Below are 16,041 nucleotides of genomic sequence, written 5' to 3' on the forward strand. Positions count from 1 at the left end.
GCTTCAAGCCCGCTTCAGACCATGACGCAAGCAAGAAATCCTCTACTTCCTTGGCGGACTTATAAAGCTCAAGATCAACCATCTTATTATAAAGCGTTGGATGTTTTAATTGCAGAATTATATAAGCTAACTGGGCAATAGTGCCAGCAGACCTTCCGAGGAGATAGAATGGCCAGATACATAGATATAATTCCGGCTTAGAATAAGGCACAGAATCCGAACCATTCTACCGAAGCCCATTGAAGCGCAGGGTATCCGTGTGAAATGCTGTTGCTGAAGCGAGTACCGTAAAAGTCTAGGTGTTACAACACATCAAGAACCGGGGAGATACAGGGAGGGGAAGAAACATGAGGGCTGGCGAATATAATATAATTATGGGCGGTGGCAGAACAAATGGGATATTTCGGCTGAGTAACCATGCCAGTCAGCCCACACTGTGAATATGAAAGGCCAAAGCTTTCATAGACATTGTTTTGGAAAGCGGCTACTACCCATAACTCTTGGCAAGAGCGGTATATTTGTGTCGACTGTCGCCTGCGACTAAAAACCGGCAATCTGATAAGAACAAAACACTCAGGCTTGGCCAAGTCGCAAGCATGCTGCCAGTCTCTCGACACTCTACGAGCTGCCCTTATCCTCAAAGCCGTCGAGGCCCCAGCGTATCAGGTCGTAGCAGTCCTTTACACCACCTCTTGTTTCCTCTGAAAGGATCTCCAAGCCGTCCAAGAATGTCTCAACAACGGGGCGCCAGTTTTCAGGCACCCAGAGTCGGGAGGCAACATTGAGCGTCGAGTGCTGATCCCTCCGCGAGGCTCCAATCAGGATCATAGCGTTCGCTGTATTGTTCCTAATCCCTGTCCACATGCCGTGACCGAGTCTGGTTGGTTTCCCTGCTGACTGTAGCCTCCAAGTACAGAATTGCAGGCCCAGAGACGCTCTGGATGTAACCTCGGCAATCAACTCTTCGGGAAAATCTAGAAAATAATTCAGGCAGATACGCACGAATGGTCGGCATAAGAGCTCGCTGATGAACAGATAACGAGAGCGCATAACCAACTTGAACGGGTTAGACTCGGGCGCAATGCTAGAATCAGGAGAATCAAATGAAATCTCTTGTGGAAGTGATTCATACCAGTCCTCGAGTTGCGAACTGAATATCTTGTAGTCACGGAGCGAGACCTGAGCTTGAGCTTCGGTGGGGCATCCTTTGACCCTGAATCCGGCGTTGATGATGCGGTTGATGAGGTGCCGGGCTGCTATATCGCTGAGATAATAGTACCAAGTGGTGGCGTCTTCATGAGGTTCTTCTAGCTGTGTTTCGCTGAGCATCGGCGGTGAGGGGAAGACAAGCTGGTCCTCAATGTGCTCGAGCACGGAGCCAGGTATTGCCAGTTCGTAGCGAATCTCCCTATAGTCAAAGCAGGCCGTACATGTTAGAATATGTCACTGTCAGTAGGTAGCCGATGAACATACAGTTCTGATTTGTACGCCGTGTAGAAGATACTCTGCTCAATAGCCTGGGAGATTGGGGACACAAACTGAGGGTCGACAGGTGCCATGGATGTCCTGAATTAGTCAATAAGCTGGTTTCCTCGCACGTACAAATAATCCCACCTGGCCAAGATGGCAGCGTAGCAGCAGTTCCCTGACATGGTGAAATGCTTCCAAGCATCGAGCAGTTGCAGATTACACATGAACCAGATCCTATCCGACATCCAACGGTCAGCAGGAAGATACGAGTATCAGTGGTGCAGCGATCCATGGCGCAGCACATGCGTACATGACATGGCTTACCCTGCCAGGCACAGACATTGGGCCGACTCGAGTGTGTTCTGGCTCATAGCGCGCCCTAGTCTCTTTGATGCAACGCTCCAAAACCGGTAGGCGATATCAAAATCGTGGTTGCGTTCCGCTATGGGGAGGCGGCTTGGTATCTCCATACTGGTCGTGGCCTCCTGGCACAATGCACCGATTGCGCAGACGAGGGCGACGAGACAGGTGCGGGTTGTTGAATCAAACCCGTTTTCGGACACATGGGTAACATATCCATCAAGGGTGTCAAGGTCAAGCATTGGGTTCATGTTGTGAACCACGCGACGATAGTTCTTCTGTAGTCTGTTGAGCTGCTGGAAAGTGATCGGGGGGAGCTCGTCTGGCATTGGGACAGGTATCCCATTATCCACCCGGACCTTTCTGATGCCAGGAGGAAATACATGCCACCCAATAACACTGTCGAGGCCTTCCGAGGAGGCAAAGAGATGGGGAGAAGGGAGAACCGAGGAAAGTCTGGTGCTGTGGTCGGCGGTTGGGTTGGTGTTGGTGTTGGCGTCAGAGGCTTGGGAGGGAGGAAACGGGCTCAACCCGTTGCCGTTGGCCGACAGTGCCAGTGTCATGTCGCCGGCCGTGTTGCTTTGTTCGGCCCAGCTCGGTTGTGGTTGAACGTGGTCTTTGACAACCCGTGTGAGGTGCTCGACGGCCTGAAGAATCCGAGACCCCACATCGTGATACCTGCAGATCGGAATCGGGATCTTTGTGAGTAGAGGCTTGCGGAGGATCCAAAGGAGACAGAGCAGAGCAGAGCAGAGAAACAGTCTGGTTGAAACGTACATTGTCAAGTCGGGGGGCACGTCGGCAATGTCGTATCGGCAATCAGACCTCGTGCGCTGGCAGTAGCCACACAACGGCCGACGACCATCGCATTTGGTCTTCCTGCCACGGCACACGACGCAGGCCATGGCAGCACGCGTCCGCTGGCGATGGCCCTGGTCCCGGGGCTGGGTTCTGCGGGAACTCTGGCTCTGAGCCGTGGCCGTACCGGACACAGACGAGCCTTCGACGGCCGCATCTGGAGGTGTCTCGGCACTCCCGGTGCGGAGCCTCTTGTTCGGTCGATTGTTGCCGGAACAGTCACTCGGGGAATCCGTTGCGTCCATCATGGTCGTGCTGGCTATCTTTGCTGTCGGCTTGGGAGGAAGCAGAACAGGAGTGGTGATAGAAGGTATCGGCTCTTCCCCAACGGCGCCGCCCTGGTTATTAACACGCGAGAAGAGCCCCCACAAGTTAGTACAGGGCGGATAACCAAGGCTCCTGATTGGATATGAAAATCATGGGGAAATGCAGAGATAATCCCCGCTAACTAGTCTAGTAAGATGGCCCGATCTACTGGTCACTGGGATGGGGATAAGCTACTTTGTACGGTGAGCTTCTCTCAGGCATGATAGCTTAGGTCCTGTCGGTATCACCTGCAACCCCGTTCATCATCATGACGACAATGACATGACCTTACTAGCTGGTACTTTGATGAGTCAGGTCGCTTCCGAGGCCGTGATACGATTCCTTCGACTCCAACATTTCAGTGTTGGTGGTAGACGTTGAATGACAGCATTTGACTTGGCCTTTTTCTTTTTTCTTTCTTCATCGACCAATCTGTTGTCAAATTAGTAGCCAATTTTGGCGACTCATCTTCCAAAAATGAGCTCACCAACCAAAACCCTTAAGCTTGGCATCATTGGCTGCGTCGAAATCACCCAGGCCGTCTTCATCTCGACCATAGGCTGTCTCCGTGACTATTATCGCATCACCTATCTATGCGATAGCTCTCACGATGCGTTGCAGCACTGTCGCGGGTTGGTAGCTGGGGCTAGTCCCTCTGTCACCCACGATGCCCGAGAACTGATTGCGTCCCCGGACGTGGACGCCGTCGTGGTGATGAGCTCGTACGAGGACCACGTTGCGCACACAGTCATGGCTCTGGAACACAACAAGTTTGTCATTGTTGAAAAGCCACTGGCCATGAGCCTGGAAGACGCCGACGCCATCATCGCCGCCGAGAGAAAGTCGTCAGCTAGGGTTTTTGTGGGTTATATTCGTAGATATGCCCCCGCGTTTCTCGATGCGCTCAACGAGATTGGCAGTATGGACAAGATTGACTACGTCCGTGTGCGAGGTATCCTACTGCGGCACCACTTCCCTTTCAAAACCCTGAGGCTTGCGCTGACTCGTCCCTTGCAGACATTATCGGGCCCAACTGTATCTTCATCTCGCAGAGCGGCACATTCCCCAAGACCTTCGCCGCTGACTCGGACCAAGAAGCCCAGGACCGCCTGGCCAGGCGCGACAAGATCCTCGCTACTGCAATAGTGAAGGAGTGCAACGTGCCCCTTACCGCACAGTCAAAAAGGGCATGGGCTCTTCTCGGTGGTTTGGGCTGCCACGATATATCTGCAATGAGAGAAGTACTCGGAATGCCTACTTCTGTGGTCGGCGTCTCCTTGAACTTCCCATTCTGGAAGCACGTTATCCCCTAGGCTCGGCGACCACACGATTTGCTGACCAATGCAGTGTTCTATTCCAGTATCCCGACTTCGCCGTCAGTTACGAGTCTGGGCTCACCAACGTTCCGGATTTTGACGCCCATATTGAAGTCTATAGCGCCAACAAGATTGTCAGAGTCAAGTACGACTCAGCTTATATCAAGGGCGCGCCGACCACCATACGCGTCGTCGAGGGTGTTGGGGGCGCCCTCCGTGAGACATTGGTTCGGCAGACTTATGAGGACGAGTATACGCTGGAGCTCAAAGAGTTTTATGAGGCTGTCGTGCACGGGAAGCCCATCAAGACCAGTGCACAGGACGCGAGGCTGGACCTTGAGATATTCGGGATGATATTACAGTGGCAAAGATAGCTCAAAGAGTCCTAGTCGCGTGAGCCTCCTTTAGGTTGGTCCTCGCGCAAATCTCTTGAGCAGAGGGGTCTTGTTGGAAAGAGAATAAGGATTCCAAAATGGAAACCATCGTCTGACTCTTGAGAGCAAGACGTCTTAAATAAGAGTTTCGGCTTACAGAGTGAAATGTTTTCCATTAGTCAGAGAGGTGCTATGCTAGTACCTCTCCGTCCCCTTAAAGCCAGCCAACTTCAGTCGTTATTTAGTTACTTTCAAGGCACAGCTATTACCTGCAGCTCATAAAGGTATAGGAAAAGGTAACCAGTTGGACCAGAAACCTTAGTCTGTCTGAGTACATTGTTGACCTTTGAATGGACTGGGTATATGGTCCGTATTGTTGATACGATTGTTGGTATTTTTTTTTTACTGTTGAGCTTCTAGTCCCCCCTCTGGGTATGTGTGTACTAGGGCACCCTAACCTCTTGATTATTTAGTTACAAATCAAAAGCGTCAGTGCAGTCAAAGTCCCCGTTAAGTGTCGCAAAGTCTTCAAGCTATGGAAGCTGATTTGTAATTCCACATCTCTATCAATCAGTCTATTGTGAGGTGTTGCCACTTCTGCAAAGAACACAGTTTGGTATGTTATTCAATCATAATGCGAGACGACCTCTCCTCACAACGGTAATCTCTGCACGACGAGCAAATGAATAGAATTTGATACTGACTGACTATATCTCTGAAGATTGAACACTGCCACCATTCTCAGTCGCCGGAATTGCAACAATGACCATCGAAGCAGTTTCTGTCTCACTCGTGTTGCGCCATCCATGCATTGTAGCTCTCTGAATGAGACTGTCACCCACCACCAAAGTTCTTGATTCACCGCTGTCGAGCACGGCTTCCACTATTTCGAAAGGAAAAGAGATGAGTCAGCGCCAACAGTGGAGGAGCAGTTTCAAACCAGGACAGGGCATACCAGAGCCAGCAACAAGTATACCGATATCGATGCTGAGGTTGCGATGCAAGCGCGATATCGGCGCATCCTTGCCTCCTGGGGCAATTCGCATCGTAAATACCTGACAGCCCTGCTTGGGGACTAGCTCGATGGGGCTGCTGCTGTGGTATTCAAGATCTGCGTTATCCGTGATGTCAACAGGCAGGCTGTTGGAACCATAAATGACTGCCAGATTGCTACTGAAAACCTTTGGCTTCACTTCGGTGAATACAGCCTGCCCGGAAGCGGTTTGCGTCGTAGTGAAAACATTGGGCTCGATTGGGGGATTGGTGGCCATCGTGTTATGTATATGGGAGACGAACTTGGCTTGTTGCGATTAGCAGCAGTGGTACGGTATAGTGGCCTTCGGACCTCGAGCTGTAGATATACCTCGGGTTGAATATCACAATTGAGAGGCTGCAAAATGGCCCGCGGTCATGATATGTGTTCGGGGCTCAGCTGGTAAGTCAGCGGCGGCTCAGTCATATCCCCATATCATTTGGAGCAGGTTGTGGTTTTCTCTTCGGTAATCATGGTCAGTTCGAGAATGACGTAACATTATGGGTTAAAGTCATTGTTCATTAGGAAATGGGACCGCCGGCCCCGGCGTGGGATCCACGACGAGGGTCATCGGCTTTTCCCCGAATATCGTCGACGACAATAACAGGATCTCGGAGCGGGGCGTGCAGGGATGATTAGGACCAAAATGGCCTTGAGTCCGAGACTGCTCCGCTGCGACTACGCTAACTCTCAACAGCTTCTCCCCGTGGAGTGAGGGTGGAACTCTTTTTCGGGTGCGTCGGGATCTCTCTAATTTTGGAACGTTGTTCACAAAGGGTCATGTACAGTGAGATGCGAAAGGTGGTATTCAGCAGTAGCTAGCAATGCGGTCCCCTATAAATTACAGTGGCCTTCATTCCGCACAAAGTGTTTGCCAGCTTTTCTAGATTGGTGTTTTGCTCCCGCAACGCAGAGCACACTGCGGTTACCTGTTAAACTCATCGGCGAGATCGATGAACGACTGCAAAGCCTCCGCCCTCCAAGTGTCGGGCTGAACATGCACGCCCTCGGTCGCACTGAAGACCATGTTTGTCGGGTTGCCCTTGGAATATTCAGGCCAGGTGATGTCCAGCCCAGGCACTACTCTCGTCAGTATCCTGGCCACCTCGACATTGAAAAGACTGGCATAGAGGAGGGTGTGACACTGACCTTTGTGATTGTTGGGTGATCCTGTCGCAACAAAGCTCACCCACATCCTGCTCATGGCGTCCGCGAGGGCAAAGTGCTTTGCTCGCAGCTCAGGGTCCGTCGGAAACGGGTTCTGCTCCCAGCCGACGGCATCTTTGTTTCCAAAGGCGTACAGAATTTCCTGGAAGTGTGCCGCCCCGTCGCGTTGTGGGCTGAGACTCGCAGTAACTGTGTCGAACAAGAAGCTGTAGCTGGGAACTCGATGCTCTGCCCACACCTGATTGGCGTAACGTCTGCCTGCAGTGAAGTAATTGTCTCCCTCCCAGAGACTCATCTTGCCGTACGCGGATCCTAGTGCTTTTCCGCCATCGGCGACCACGGTGCCCAGGCCGGCAACGGATGGGTTATCAATCTCCTCCTGGTATAGCCGCCACCAGGTGCACAGCGCATCTAGTGGGGGCACGTTTCCTGCATTGACCGATGTGATGATGTCTGCAAATTCTTGGAGGGTGTTGACCGGACTGTTTTTCTCAATGTCAAGCTGCGTGAGGGTTGTGCCGTCGTTCCTGTTGGAACCGATCAGGAGTGGCACCTTGACGAACTGGCCCGCCGCCAGGAGACGGGAGCTTCGATCGGTGAGGATTTCTCCGTCCTGGACAAAGACTTGAGGCACTGAAGTACCGGCTTTCTGGATTACCTCGGCGGGCACGCTACGGAGGCAGTCCAGCGGCTGAAGCGCATCTGTACATCCCGTGACGTTGAGAGCAGCGGTGAATGCCGCAGCCTCCGCGGCGTCGTCGAGGAAGGGATTCGACGCGAACGGACCGCTGCTGTGTGCGATGGCAGCACTGAAAAGACCTTCGTCCGGGGCCAGTAGATGATGGCCCACGTTGCCGGCGCCCGCTGACTCGCCCATGATGGTGACACGAGCCTTGTCTCCTCCAAAGTACACGATATTCTCCTGGATCCAAGCCAGTGCCTGGCGCTGATCATGAAGCAACAGGTTCGTTACACCAGCCTCTTGCGGAATTGGCCCGCTCATCCTCCCGAACAGACCGGGCCGGTAGTTGAAACTGGCGTAGATGATCGGAGTGCCCATCTTGACCGAGGTGTGGACGAGAAAGGACCCGTTGTACCGGCCGTCGTTGGCGCTACCCTCTGACCAGCCGCCCCCATGGAGCCACACCAGGACGGGCAGCAACGGGGCGGGCTTGGAGCCGTGGCCAACATGTACAGCGCTAGAAGGACGCACGAGGTTCATGTACAGACAGTTTTCGCTAGACTCTCCCGTGACATTCTGGCTGAAGCCACGCAGATGCAAGCTGTTACCCAGACACCACGAGCTGTACGAGTCAGCCTGCCTAGTAATTCCGTGCCAGGCCTTTGGGGGAGCAGGGCGGCGAAAGCGAAGGTCGCCGACCGGAGGTGCGGCGTAGGGAAAGCCGAGGAAGAAATCTTGACGGTAAGGGCGGTTGTAAGTGCCGGCCAATGTTCCGTTGGGGAGGCGAACGAGAGGCGACGCCTTTACTGCTGGGGCTGGCGAGGCTACGGCAGATAGGGTACCGCATAGAAGCTGGAAGAGAACGCAGAGGCCCCAGACCCGGTGCAAGTATGACAGAGAGGGCATGTTTCTGTCACCGGTGAAGAACAAGATAAGGTAGATAGTAATCTGTAGAGAGGAGTTGTAGCTTCGCAATGACACGCTCACTTGAACGGAAAAGCCCATCGTCAGAGAAAACGGGCCTTTCAAGATAAATCTATCTGTTCAGAATTCGGAATAGAAACTTCCATGCCATGGGGGGGACCCTGCATGAACCGTCATTGGGAACAAGTTCTTGTCTCTATTCGGGGGATGTCGCCAACGGCTCAAAACAAAGGTGTCGGACCAAGACCGGCTGAGCCGATGGAGCTGAGAGTCTTCGTCCCCGGCTTAATATTACGTACCCCCAGTCTCTTGTTCCTCCATACAGAAAATTGCGCTCGCCCACTAACTAGATTGGCTGTAGCGTCGCGGGGAAGCTCAAAGCATCGGAACACGCTCGGCTCAGCCGATGAAGATGGCCTGACTGGATGCTGTCGTTTAATACATTCAGTCTGCGTGGCGTGCCTCGTGTTGCTATAAATGATATTTCGCTTGCGCCTAATAGTTGCCTGATATGGGAAATAATTCAGGTTTTGTGTATTCGAACTGTAATTACCCTATAACCATGTCGTCCACTAGTGGAACTGAACTGCGTTGGGGAGTCGTTGGTAAGAGTAATTCCCTGCCATTACCCTGCGCAATTGAGCTCACGAGACACAGGCTGTGGTATGATCTCATCTTGGTTCGTGTCTGATTTGATGCTGCCCCGCTCAGATTCATCTCCCAGACACAAACTTCAAGCCGTCGGGTCCTCCTCTGTGGAAAAGGCACGAGAGTTTGTTCAAACCCACGCTCCAGCCGTGTCTCCATCTCTGTACCCGTCATACGACAAGGTCTTCAATGACGCCAATGTGGATATAGTGTACATCGGAACACCGCATTCATGTCACTTTGAAAATGCATTCGCCGCTATACAGGCTGGAAAGAATGTGCTGTGCGAGAAACCTCTGACTATTAATGCAAGGCAAGCGGAGTCTCTAATCACTGCCGCGAGAGAAAAGAATGTGTACTTGATGGAAAGTACGTACCTCGAACAATGAGAGACTTGGTGATAGATTAGATGCTCACGCTCTGAATCAGCGGTATGGACCCGTTTCTTCCCTATTGCATCAGCCTTGCGGAGCATTATTCATGACCAGAAGAGACTGGGCAAGCTTTCTCGGTTTTTCATGGATTTCGGCATGCACATGCAAACCAGTTCTCTGCCCCAGGACTCGCGACTGAAAGACCCGTCTAAAGGTGCTGGAGCTCTTCTAGACATCGGCATATACACTTTAACGTGGGCATCCATCGTCTTTGATCAGCATCCTGACAACGACTCGTCCCAGCCAGCAACTGTATCCAGCAGCATGACGCTGAAGGACGGCATCGACGAGACGACATCCATCATCCTAAACTATCCCTCATTGCAAGCTCAGGCGATTTGCACCACCACTCTGTTGCGAAGTTCAGATCAGATCTTTGGACGCATTGAGGGCTCAAACGGAACTATCCTGATGGGTGGCAACGGTGCCTCCAAGCCGCTGTTTCTTGTGGTTCGAGAACGAGGCAAAGAGGAAGAGAGGCTGGACTTTCCCATCCCACCAAAGAGCGGGTTTTACCATGAACAGGATGCCATCGCCGCAGACCTCGCGGCGGGAAGGAAAGAAAGCAACGTGATTCCTCTAGACGAGTCGCTAAGGATCATGAGATTAATGGACTCCGTTAGATACACAAACGGTTTGAGGTATCCACAAGACGAGAAGTGATATAGCAAGCTACAGCATTGATTAGCCGGGCTCAATGGAATCGTGACCTTCATAGCCTCCAAACATCTCTTACTAGAAAGTTTTACAGTGTGTACTTGAGTGAGAGCAAGATGTGATGAGCCTTTTGAGGACGCCAGAGCTGCTTAAAAGAGGTACCGAGACAGTATATTTTTTTCTGATGAGTAGAGGACAATCACGGAACCGACAAAGGTAATCTAGTGTTACATTCATGGTCCGGCAGGAATATTTCGCTCAGAACTCCCGCATCGAGTGACCTGACTGTCAAGACACAGCAACGAATACGAAAATCAGATATTTTTGAAAGTATTGATAGGCTATTAAGACGTGTATGAACAGCGCCGCAAACCACTACGTCAACTCCAAGACACGCTTCTACCTGTGCGAGCGCTTTCTCTCGCTAGCTCAAACAGCCTTATCACGCCCCGCCCCTGCTCCGCCGTCACTATCAGCTCTTCTTGGCCACGCAGAGACCTGGCTATGTTCTGATAGTAGCCGAGCCAGTTTCCACGTACTGTGGGCATCTTGCCCACATACCGAGGCTGGCGACCGGACTCATCCAAGGCCTGGAATGAAGCATCATACATGGATGTGGTGGTTAGTTCACCGAAGTGAGAGAGGTCCTCTTTGCCAAATTCCGGGTCTAGAGGGGACGAGAACTGACGACCCGCAACATGTGCCTCTTGCATGTCATGGTGGAACTAGGAGGCAATTTAGCTGGACAAGCTTTTGACAGCTGGGGGTGAGTAAGGAGCGCCAACCTTGATATACGACCCTTGACGGCCTCGCACCAAGAATCGTAGCGGCTGCGTCGAGGGGCCAATTTGCGTACTCCGGATGGTGACCACCAGGCCCTGGTTCTCGGGCGCTGCGTACTGAAGAATCAACGTGTGCCAGTCGTCGATGGCGCTGCCGCGGGCTCCATCCCGATGGGCCCTGAAGACTGCAAAGACTTGCTCCGGCCGCCCAAACAGGCCGAGAACCTGGTCGGCAGTGTGGGAGCCCAGTCCAAAGAGCGTCCCCTGCCGGGGATGTACTCATCTGCCCAAATAGAGGGCCACCCCGGGTCATCCCAGTCAAAGTGTGTCTCGAAGTCGATCAGGTCACCAAGAACTCCGTTCTTGACGAGGTATTGAACCGTGAGGAAGTCTCCATCAAACCGACGATCTAATGAAGGGAGCGCAAAGCCGTCCGTTAGAGCTCAAGCAAGTCAATAACTTAGAAAGAGAGGATACTTACTGTGGTAGACTGTTACTATTTTATCTACACTCTTGGCCGTCTGGATGAGGTCGTCTGCCTCTGCACTAGTAGTGGTGAATGCTTTCTCGACGATGACATTTTTGCCTTCAAGAAGTGCCCTCTTTACATACTCGTAGTGCATAGCAGCCACGGCAACCAAGACTAGCTCAATCTCGTCATCGGCAAAGAAAGAGTCGACATCGGTAAAGTGCTTCGCCGCAGGGAAGTCGACAGTGCAATGCTCGCCCGGTTTGGCGTCGGGCGCCGGTGGCGTTCGCTGTAGAATAGCATACACCTCGATTTCGGGGATATGGGTAATCAGAGGCAGATGGAAGTTTTTGGCCGAGTTGCCGTACCCGATGACGCCTAGCTTTATCTTGGTGGACGACATGTTCAAATTCTGGAAGACTTTGGCCAGGAACTGTTGACTTTGGTGAGCACCCAAGCCTCAGGGCAAGAGGTTAGACGTTATAACTTGTCCTGATTACAAGTACGAGGATGGCGTCCAGAGCGGGTGATTATTTGACCGCGAGACAAGGGGCAGGATCAGTTTCCATGACCTACGGTTTCCTCGGGTTACGCTCCCGATGTGCAATGCAATTGATGCCAACGCAGTTCGGCCCTTCCCGGGCTGGCATGGCGATGGCATCAGTCTCAATTCGAAGTCAACAACGACGTGCGATATTCGGATTTAGCTCGCCTTGACCCGATGGATGCTTCCCCAGGAAATGAGCCACCGTCACCCCGCGATGCACCTGTCTCCTTTGCCATCTTCTGATGGGTGAGCCAATTATAGCCGTCGTGGACTCCTGCTCCGAGACTAATGCTCAAGTGGCTTGTACTAACGCCAACCTGAGCTCCCAGCACCTTTCAAACTGGGTCTCTGCCCAGCTTCGGAACAGCCGACGCAGTGCCGATGGACCAACAGAAGGGTGGCGCAAAGCAGCCCCCGGAGTGTCTCATCCGGGGGCCCCTGTGCTCGTTCTCCATTTTGGGGGTTGGAGATGGAGCACACGCCGCACTAAGCCCTCACAAGATCTCAGAGCAGCGCCCAGACTCAAGAGACCCTGGCTAGTCAGCGCAGCATAGTCATTAGGCACTCCAATTTTGCCCCTCAAGGGAAGAGTGGTTGCCTTTGCTCGTGCCTGTATTGAGGGGATGCGTTCTTGGCCTAGACATCGACCTGCCTACACATGCGTGATGTATGCTCGTCTCATCTCGTCAGTTCACTTCCTCCTCCTTCGCCACCTATCGGCACTTTCCCCGACCAGAGTCCAACTGAAAAACAACCATGGTCTAGACAATGCGTGTGGTGCCAGAAACCTGCTGATAATCCTCCTCGCCTTCGGCCTCTTGCCGTGGCACAAGCTACCCGGCACATGTATGTCTCTAACTTATTTTATTTTTCTATTCTTTTCCCATTTGTTACCCTTTTGCTCTAGATGTTAATAGAAAATAATATTTAAATATATCTATAGAAATTAAAGTATAGAAAAGCTTTTATCCCTGGCGTCTAGTAACTCTTGAGTAGTATGTAACCTGCAATAGGGTCTTGCTAATATTTACAAGTAAACCCTTAATAACTAATTATTCTAATTATATTACTTGGTTTTTAATATACAGAATATCTTTACTTATAAATAATCTATTGTAGAATGTAAATATTAACTTGTCTATTTATTATAGTAGCTAAGTTATAACTTATAATTAACTAGAAAATATAAAATAAATTAAGTTATTATTTTTACTACCTCTTAAAGTAATATCTAAGTATTATAGTTATATTAAATTAAAGTTAAAGGTATTTCTAACTCTCTTTAAAAATATCTAATAAGATTATAAGTAGCTTTATAAAGGGTATTAAAAATTGGCTTTTTTTATTACTATCTCTAGATAAAATAAAGCTTAAATAGAATAATAAGTAAGGTTATTAATTTTACTATAGTAGGGCTAGCTACCCTAAGTTTAAAATTTACTGTCTAATTATATAGTATCTATAGTTTATAGTAAATTTAGAGGCTATTTAAAAAATTATCTATAAGTACTTAAAATAGCCTATATAGAGTATTAAAGAAGACTTAGTATATAGTAGTAGCTAGTATAATTACCTTACCCTTAATATAGTAGTTAACTTCTAGTTAAATATAGATTTTTAGATATTATATTATTAGCTCTATTAATTTATAAGAATACTAACTTATTAGAATGTATTTTATAGAATTAAGGGATTTATTTTAAGATTATAAGTTTATTATATTTATTTTTATACTTCTACTTTTTATATATAAATTTAACTTATTTTTAATACTTTTATATTTCTTTTAATTATATACCTATATAATATTATTATATTATAAGCTTAAAATCTTTAGAAAATATAATAGGCTTTATATTTTTTTTATTAATTTTTTCTTTTATTATATCTTATAATATTAAAACTTAAGATTAATATTATTAAAATTATAGTTTAATTAAATAAATATTATTATTATTATTAATACTAATTTTATTAGCCTTTTTACTATACTACTAATTATATAAATAAGTATAAAAATTATTATATATAGAATAAAAACTAAAATTAATTAATTTTTAAAAGCTATTATATAAGTTTTTAATATTAAAGCTTTTAACCTTACTTTTTTTTTTAGCTAACTATTAAAATAGAAATTTTTAGTAATTTTTAAGAAATTCTTAAAAGCTGGAATTTTTAAGAATATTATTACTATAATATAAATAAATCCCGGATTACCCTAATATACTAAACTAAGCTAATATCATCCTATAATTACCCCAATATTACTTTATAAGAATTATACTAACTTAATACTAGAATTTTACAATAAATATACTATAAATAGAGTAAAATAGTAGGTATAACTAAAATCTACAAACTTTAATCTTAATATAGCTCTTATAGTATTTTTTATACTTATCTAGCTATATATCTATTTATATATAATCTCTTTATAATTTTAAAGCTTCTTTTTATAGCTATTTAAATATAAGATAGTAGCCTATACTAATAAAGATAAATCTACTACTAACTCTAGTATTAGTAGTAGCTAATTTACTTTAACCTTTAATACTAAGCCCGAAAAGATTAAAGTAACCCCCCTAATACTTACTAAATAAGAAGTAGCAATTTATAAGTATATTATCTAGCTTAAGAAATTATAAAAGCTTTAAGAATATAAAGCTAAACTCCGCCAACTTACTACTTAAATTACCTATTAAAACTTTAATAATAAACTCTATAAAGATTGATAATACTTATCTAGCTTTTTATTTAATAATAAAAAGAAAATTTAAATATATAATATAGCTACTTTTAAGCTACCTACTACTATTTAAAAGTGGGATAACTAGCTTTAGAATTTTTAATAGGCTTTTAAAGGGGCTTAGTAATAATATAACTAGGGCTATAAGAAGATTCTTCTAGTTTTTAATAATCTAATTTCTAAGAAAAAAATAAGATAGAATTAACATCTTAATAAAATAACCTTAAATAACTATCTAGATATAGAGAATATTTAAAATATCTTTAAAGAATAGATTCTTACCCTTCTTAAAGATACTACTAACTAAAAACCTCTTTTAATAAGATAATTTAAGTAAGTATACTAAAGGGAATTATAATTGCCCTAAAACTTCTATAAATATCTTAATTTCTTAGAGAAATAATTTCCAAAGTATAATAAAAAATAAAGAGCTTTTTTTTTATATTAAGCTATTATTCTCTCTTTAAAATTAAATATTAATATAATTTATATAGATTCTAAAAATATATATTAAGATTGTTATTCTTATAATTTAATATTAAAACTTAATATAAAGCTAGAAGAAGAAATAAAATAATTAATATAAAGATAAGCTAGCCTTTAAGTAACTCTAGAAAAATTCTAATAATTTAAGGGGACTATAAAAGTAATTTATAGAATAAGCTCTTATATATCTAGACCTTCTATATAACCCCACACTAAGAATAGATAGCTTTATTACCTATTATAACTATAATAAGATAGATTATATTAGTAGGATATACTTTAAACTATAAAAGTTCTAACTTAATAACCCTACTAACTTAGGAAATAGCTTATAGCTATTATAAAAATTTTAATAATAGTTATATTCCTCTAGATTTAAGTTAAATTATATTTTACTATCTTAATTACTATATAGAGTTAAAATCCTATTAAGATATATATATATCTTAACTTCTATATAGCCTTTAATCTTATTAGTAAGAAGTTTACTATTAGCTAAAATCTTAAATTTATTATAATATCTTACTCTAGGTTAATAATTATAGAAGAGACCCCCTTAAAATTATTATATAATTAGTTAGTTTCTATTATAATAACTAATTTTTATGGGTATATATATTTAATTAAGTGGATTTATATTAGTATTAAAAGTAACTTAAATTCTATTAGAATTCCCCTTTTCTATTAAACTCAACTATTATTAATAAGTAAATTTATTTTTATTTTATAGGAAATTAATAGTAGTTTTACTATTTATAGAAGATTATAAAGGTTATCTTAAT

At 45.9% G+C, this 16,041-nt stretch overlaps 6 protein-coding genes across 6 annotated transcripts; 2 read left to right on the plus strand and 4 right to left on the minus strand.

The window, feature by feature from the left end:
- Positions 1-618: 618 nt before the first annotated feature.
- Positions 619-2,969, minus strand: BGZ61DRAFT_575140 (uncharacterized protein; the record flags this gene model as incomplete). Its single annotated transcript, XM_046256179.1, has 5 exons — positions 2,590-2,969; positions 1,795-2,292; positions 1,615-1,704; positions 1,470-1,566; positions 619-1,404 (listed from the first exon to the last, which is right to left on the minus strand). The coding sequence occupies exons 1-5, from the start codon at positions 2,934-2,936 to the stop codon at positions 619-621; spliced, it is 1,818 nt and encodes a 605-aa protein (XP_046093922.1). The 5' UTR covers positions 2,937-2,969.
- Positions 2,970-3,471: 502 nt separating this feature from the next.
- Positions 3,472-4,684, plus strand: BGZ61DRAFT_374514 (NAD binding Rossmann fold oxidoreductase; the record flags this gene model as incomplete). The annotated part of the gene is made up of 3 exons (XM_046242340.1): positions 3,472-3,946; positions 4,012-4,295; positions 4,355-4,684. 3 exons carry the CDS (start codon positions 3,472-3,474, stop codon positions 4,682-4,684), a joined length of 1,089 nt encoding a protein of 362 aa, XP_046093923.1.
- A 707-nt stretch (positions 4,685-5,391) lies between these two features.
- On the minus strand, positions 5,392-6,122 carry BGZ61DRAFT_524413 (uncharacterized protein; the record flags this gene model as incomplete). The annotated part of the gene is made up of 3 exons (XM_046252644.1): positions 6,048-6,122; positions 5,640-5,979; positions 5,392-5,567 (listed from the first exon to the last, which is right to left on the minus strand). Exons 2-3 carry the CDS (start codon positions 5,953-5,955, stop codon positions 5,392-5,394), a joined length of 492 nt encoding a protein of 163 aa, XP_046093924.1. The 5' UTR covers positions 5,956-5,979; positions 6,048-6,122.
- Positions 6,123-6,642: 520 nt separating this feature from the next.
- On the minus strand, positions 6,643-8,811 carry BGZ61DRAFT_575156 (Alpha/Beta hydrolase protein; the record flags this gene model as incomplete). The annotated part of the gene is made up of 3 exons (XM_046256180.1): positions 6,643-6,797; positions 6,867-8,390; positions 8,790-8,811. The coding sequence occupies 3 exons, from the start codon at positions 8,809-8,811 to the stop codon at positions 6,643-6,645; spliced, it is 1,701 nt and encodes a 566-aa protein (XP_046093925.1).
- Positions 8,812-9,052: 241 nt separating this feature from the next.
- On the plus strand, positions 9,053-10,235 carry BGZ61DRAFT_487404 (uncharacterized protein; the record flags this gene model as incomplete). Its single annotated transcript, XM_046249965.1, has 3 exons — positions 9,053-9,095; positions 9,148-9,507; positions 9,568-10,235. The coding sequence occupies 3 exons, from the start codon at positions 9,053-9,055 to the stop codon at positions 10,233-10,235; spliced, it is 1,071 nt and encodes a 356-aa protein (XP_046093926.1).
- A 374-nt stretch (positions 10,236-10,609) lies between these two features.
- On the minus strand, positions 10,610-11,912 carry BGZ61DRAFT_575160 (uncharacterized protein; the record flags this gene model as incomplete). Its single annotated transcript, XM_046256181.1, has 4 exons — positions 11,493-11,912; positions 11,291-11,420; positions 11,015-11,189; positions 10,610-10,954 (listed from the first exon to the last, which is right to left on the minus strand). Exons 1-4 carry the CDS (start codon positions 11,881-11,883, stop codon positions 10,610-10,612), a joined length of 1,041 nt encoding a protein of 346 aa, XP_046093927.1. The 5' UTR covers positions 11,884-11,912.
- Between the last annotated feature and the right edge of the window lie 4,129 nt (positions 11,913-16,041).

Source organism: Ilyonectria robusta (assembly GCF_021365365.1).
Source record: "Ilyonectria robusta strain PMI_751 chromosome Unknown BGZ61scaffold_73, whole genome shotgun sequence".
NCBI classification, from domain to species: Eukaryota; Fungi; Ascomycota; class Sordariomycetes; order Hypocreales; family Nectriaceae; genus Ilyonectria; species Ilyonectria robusta.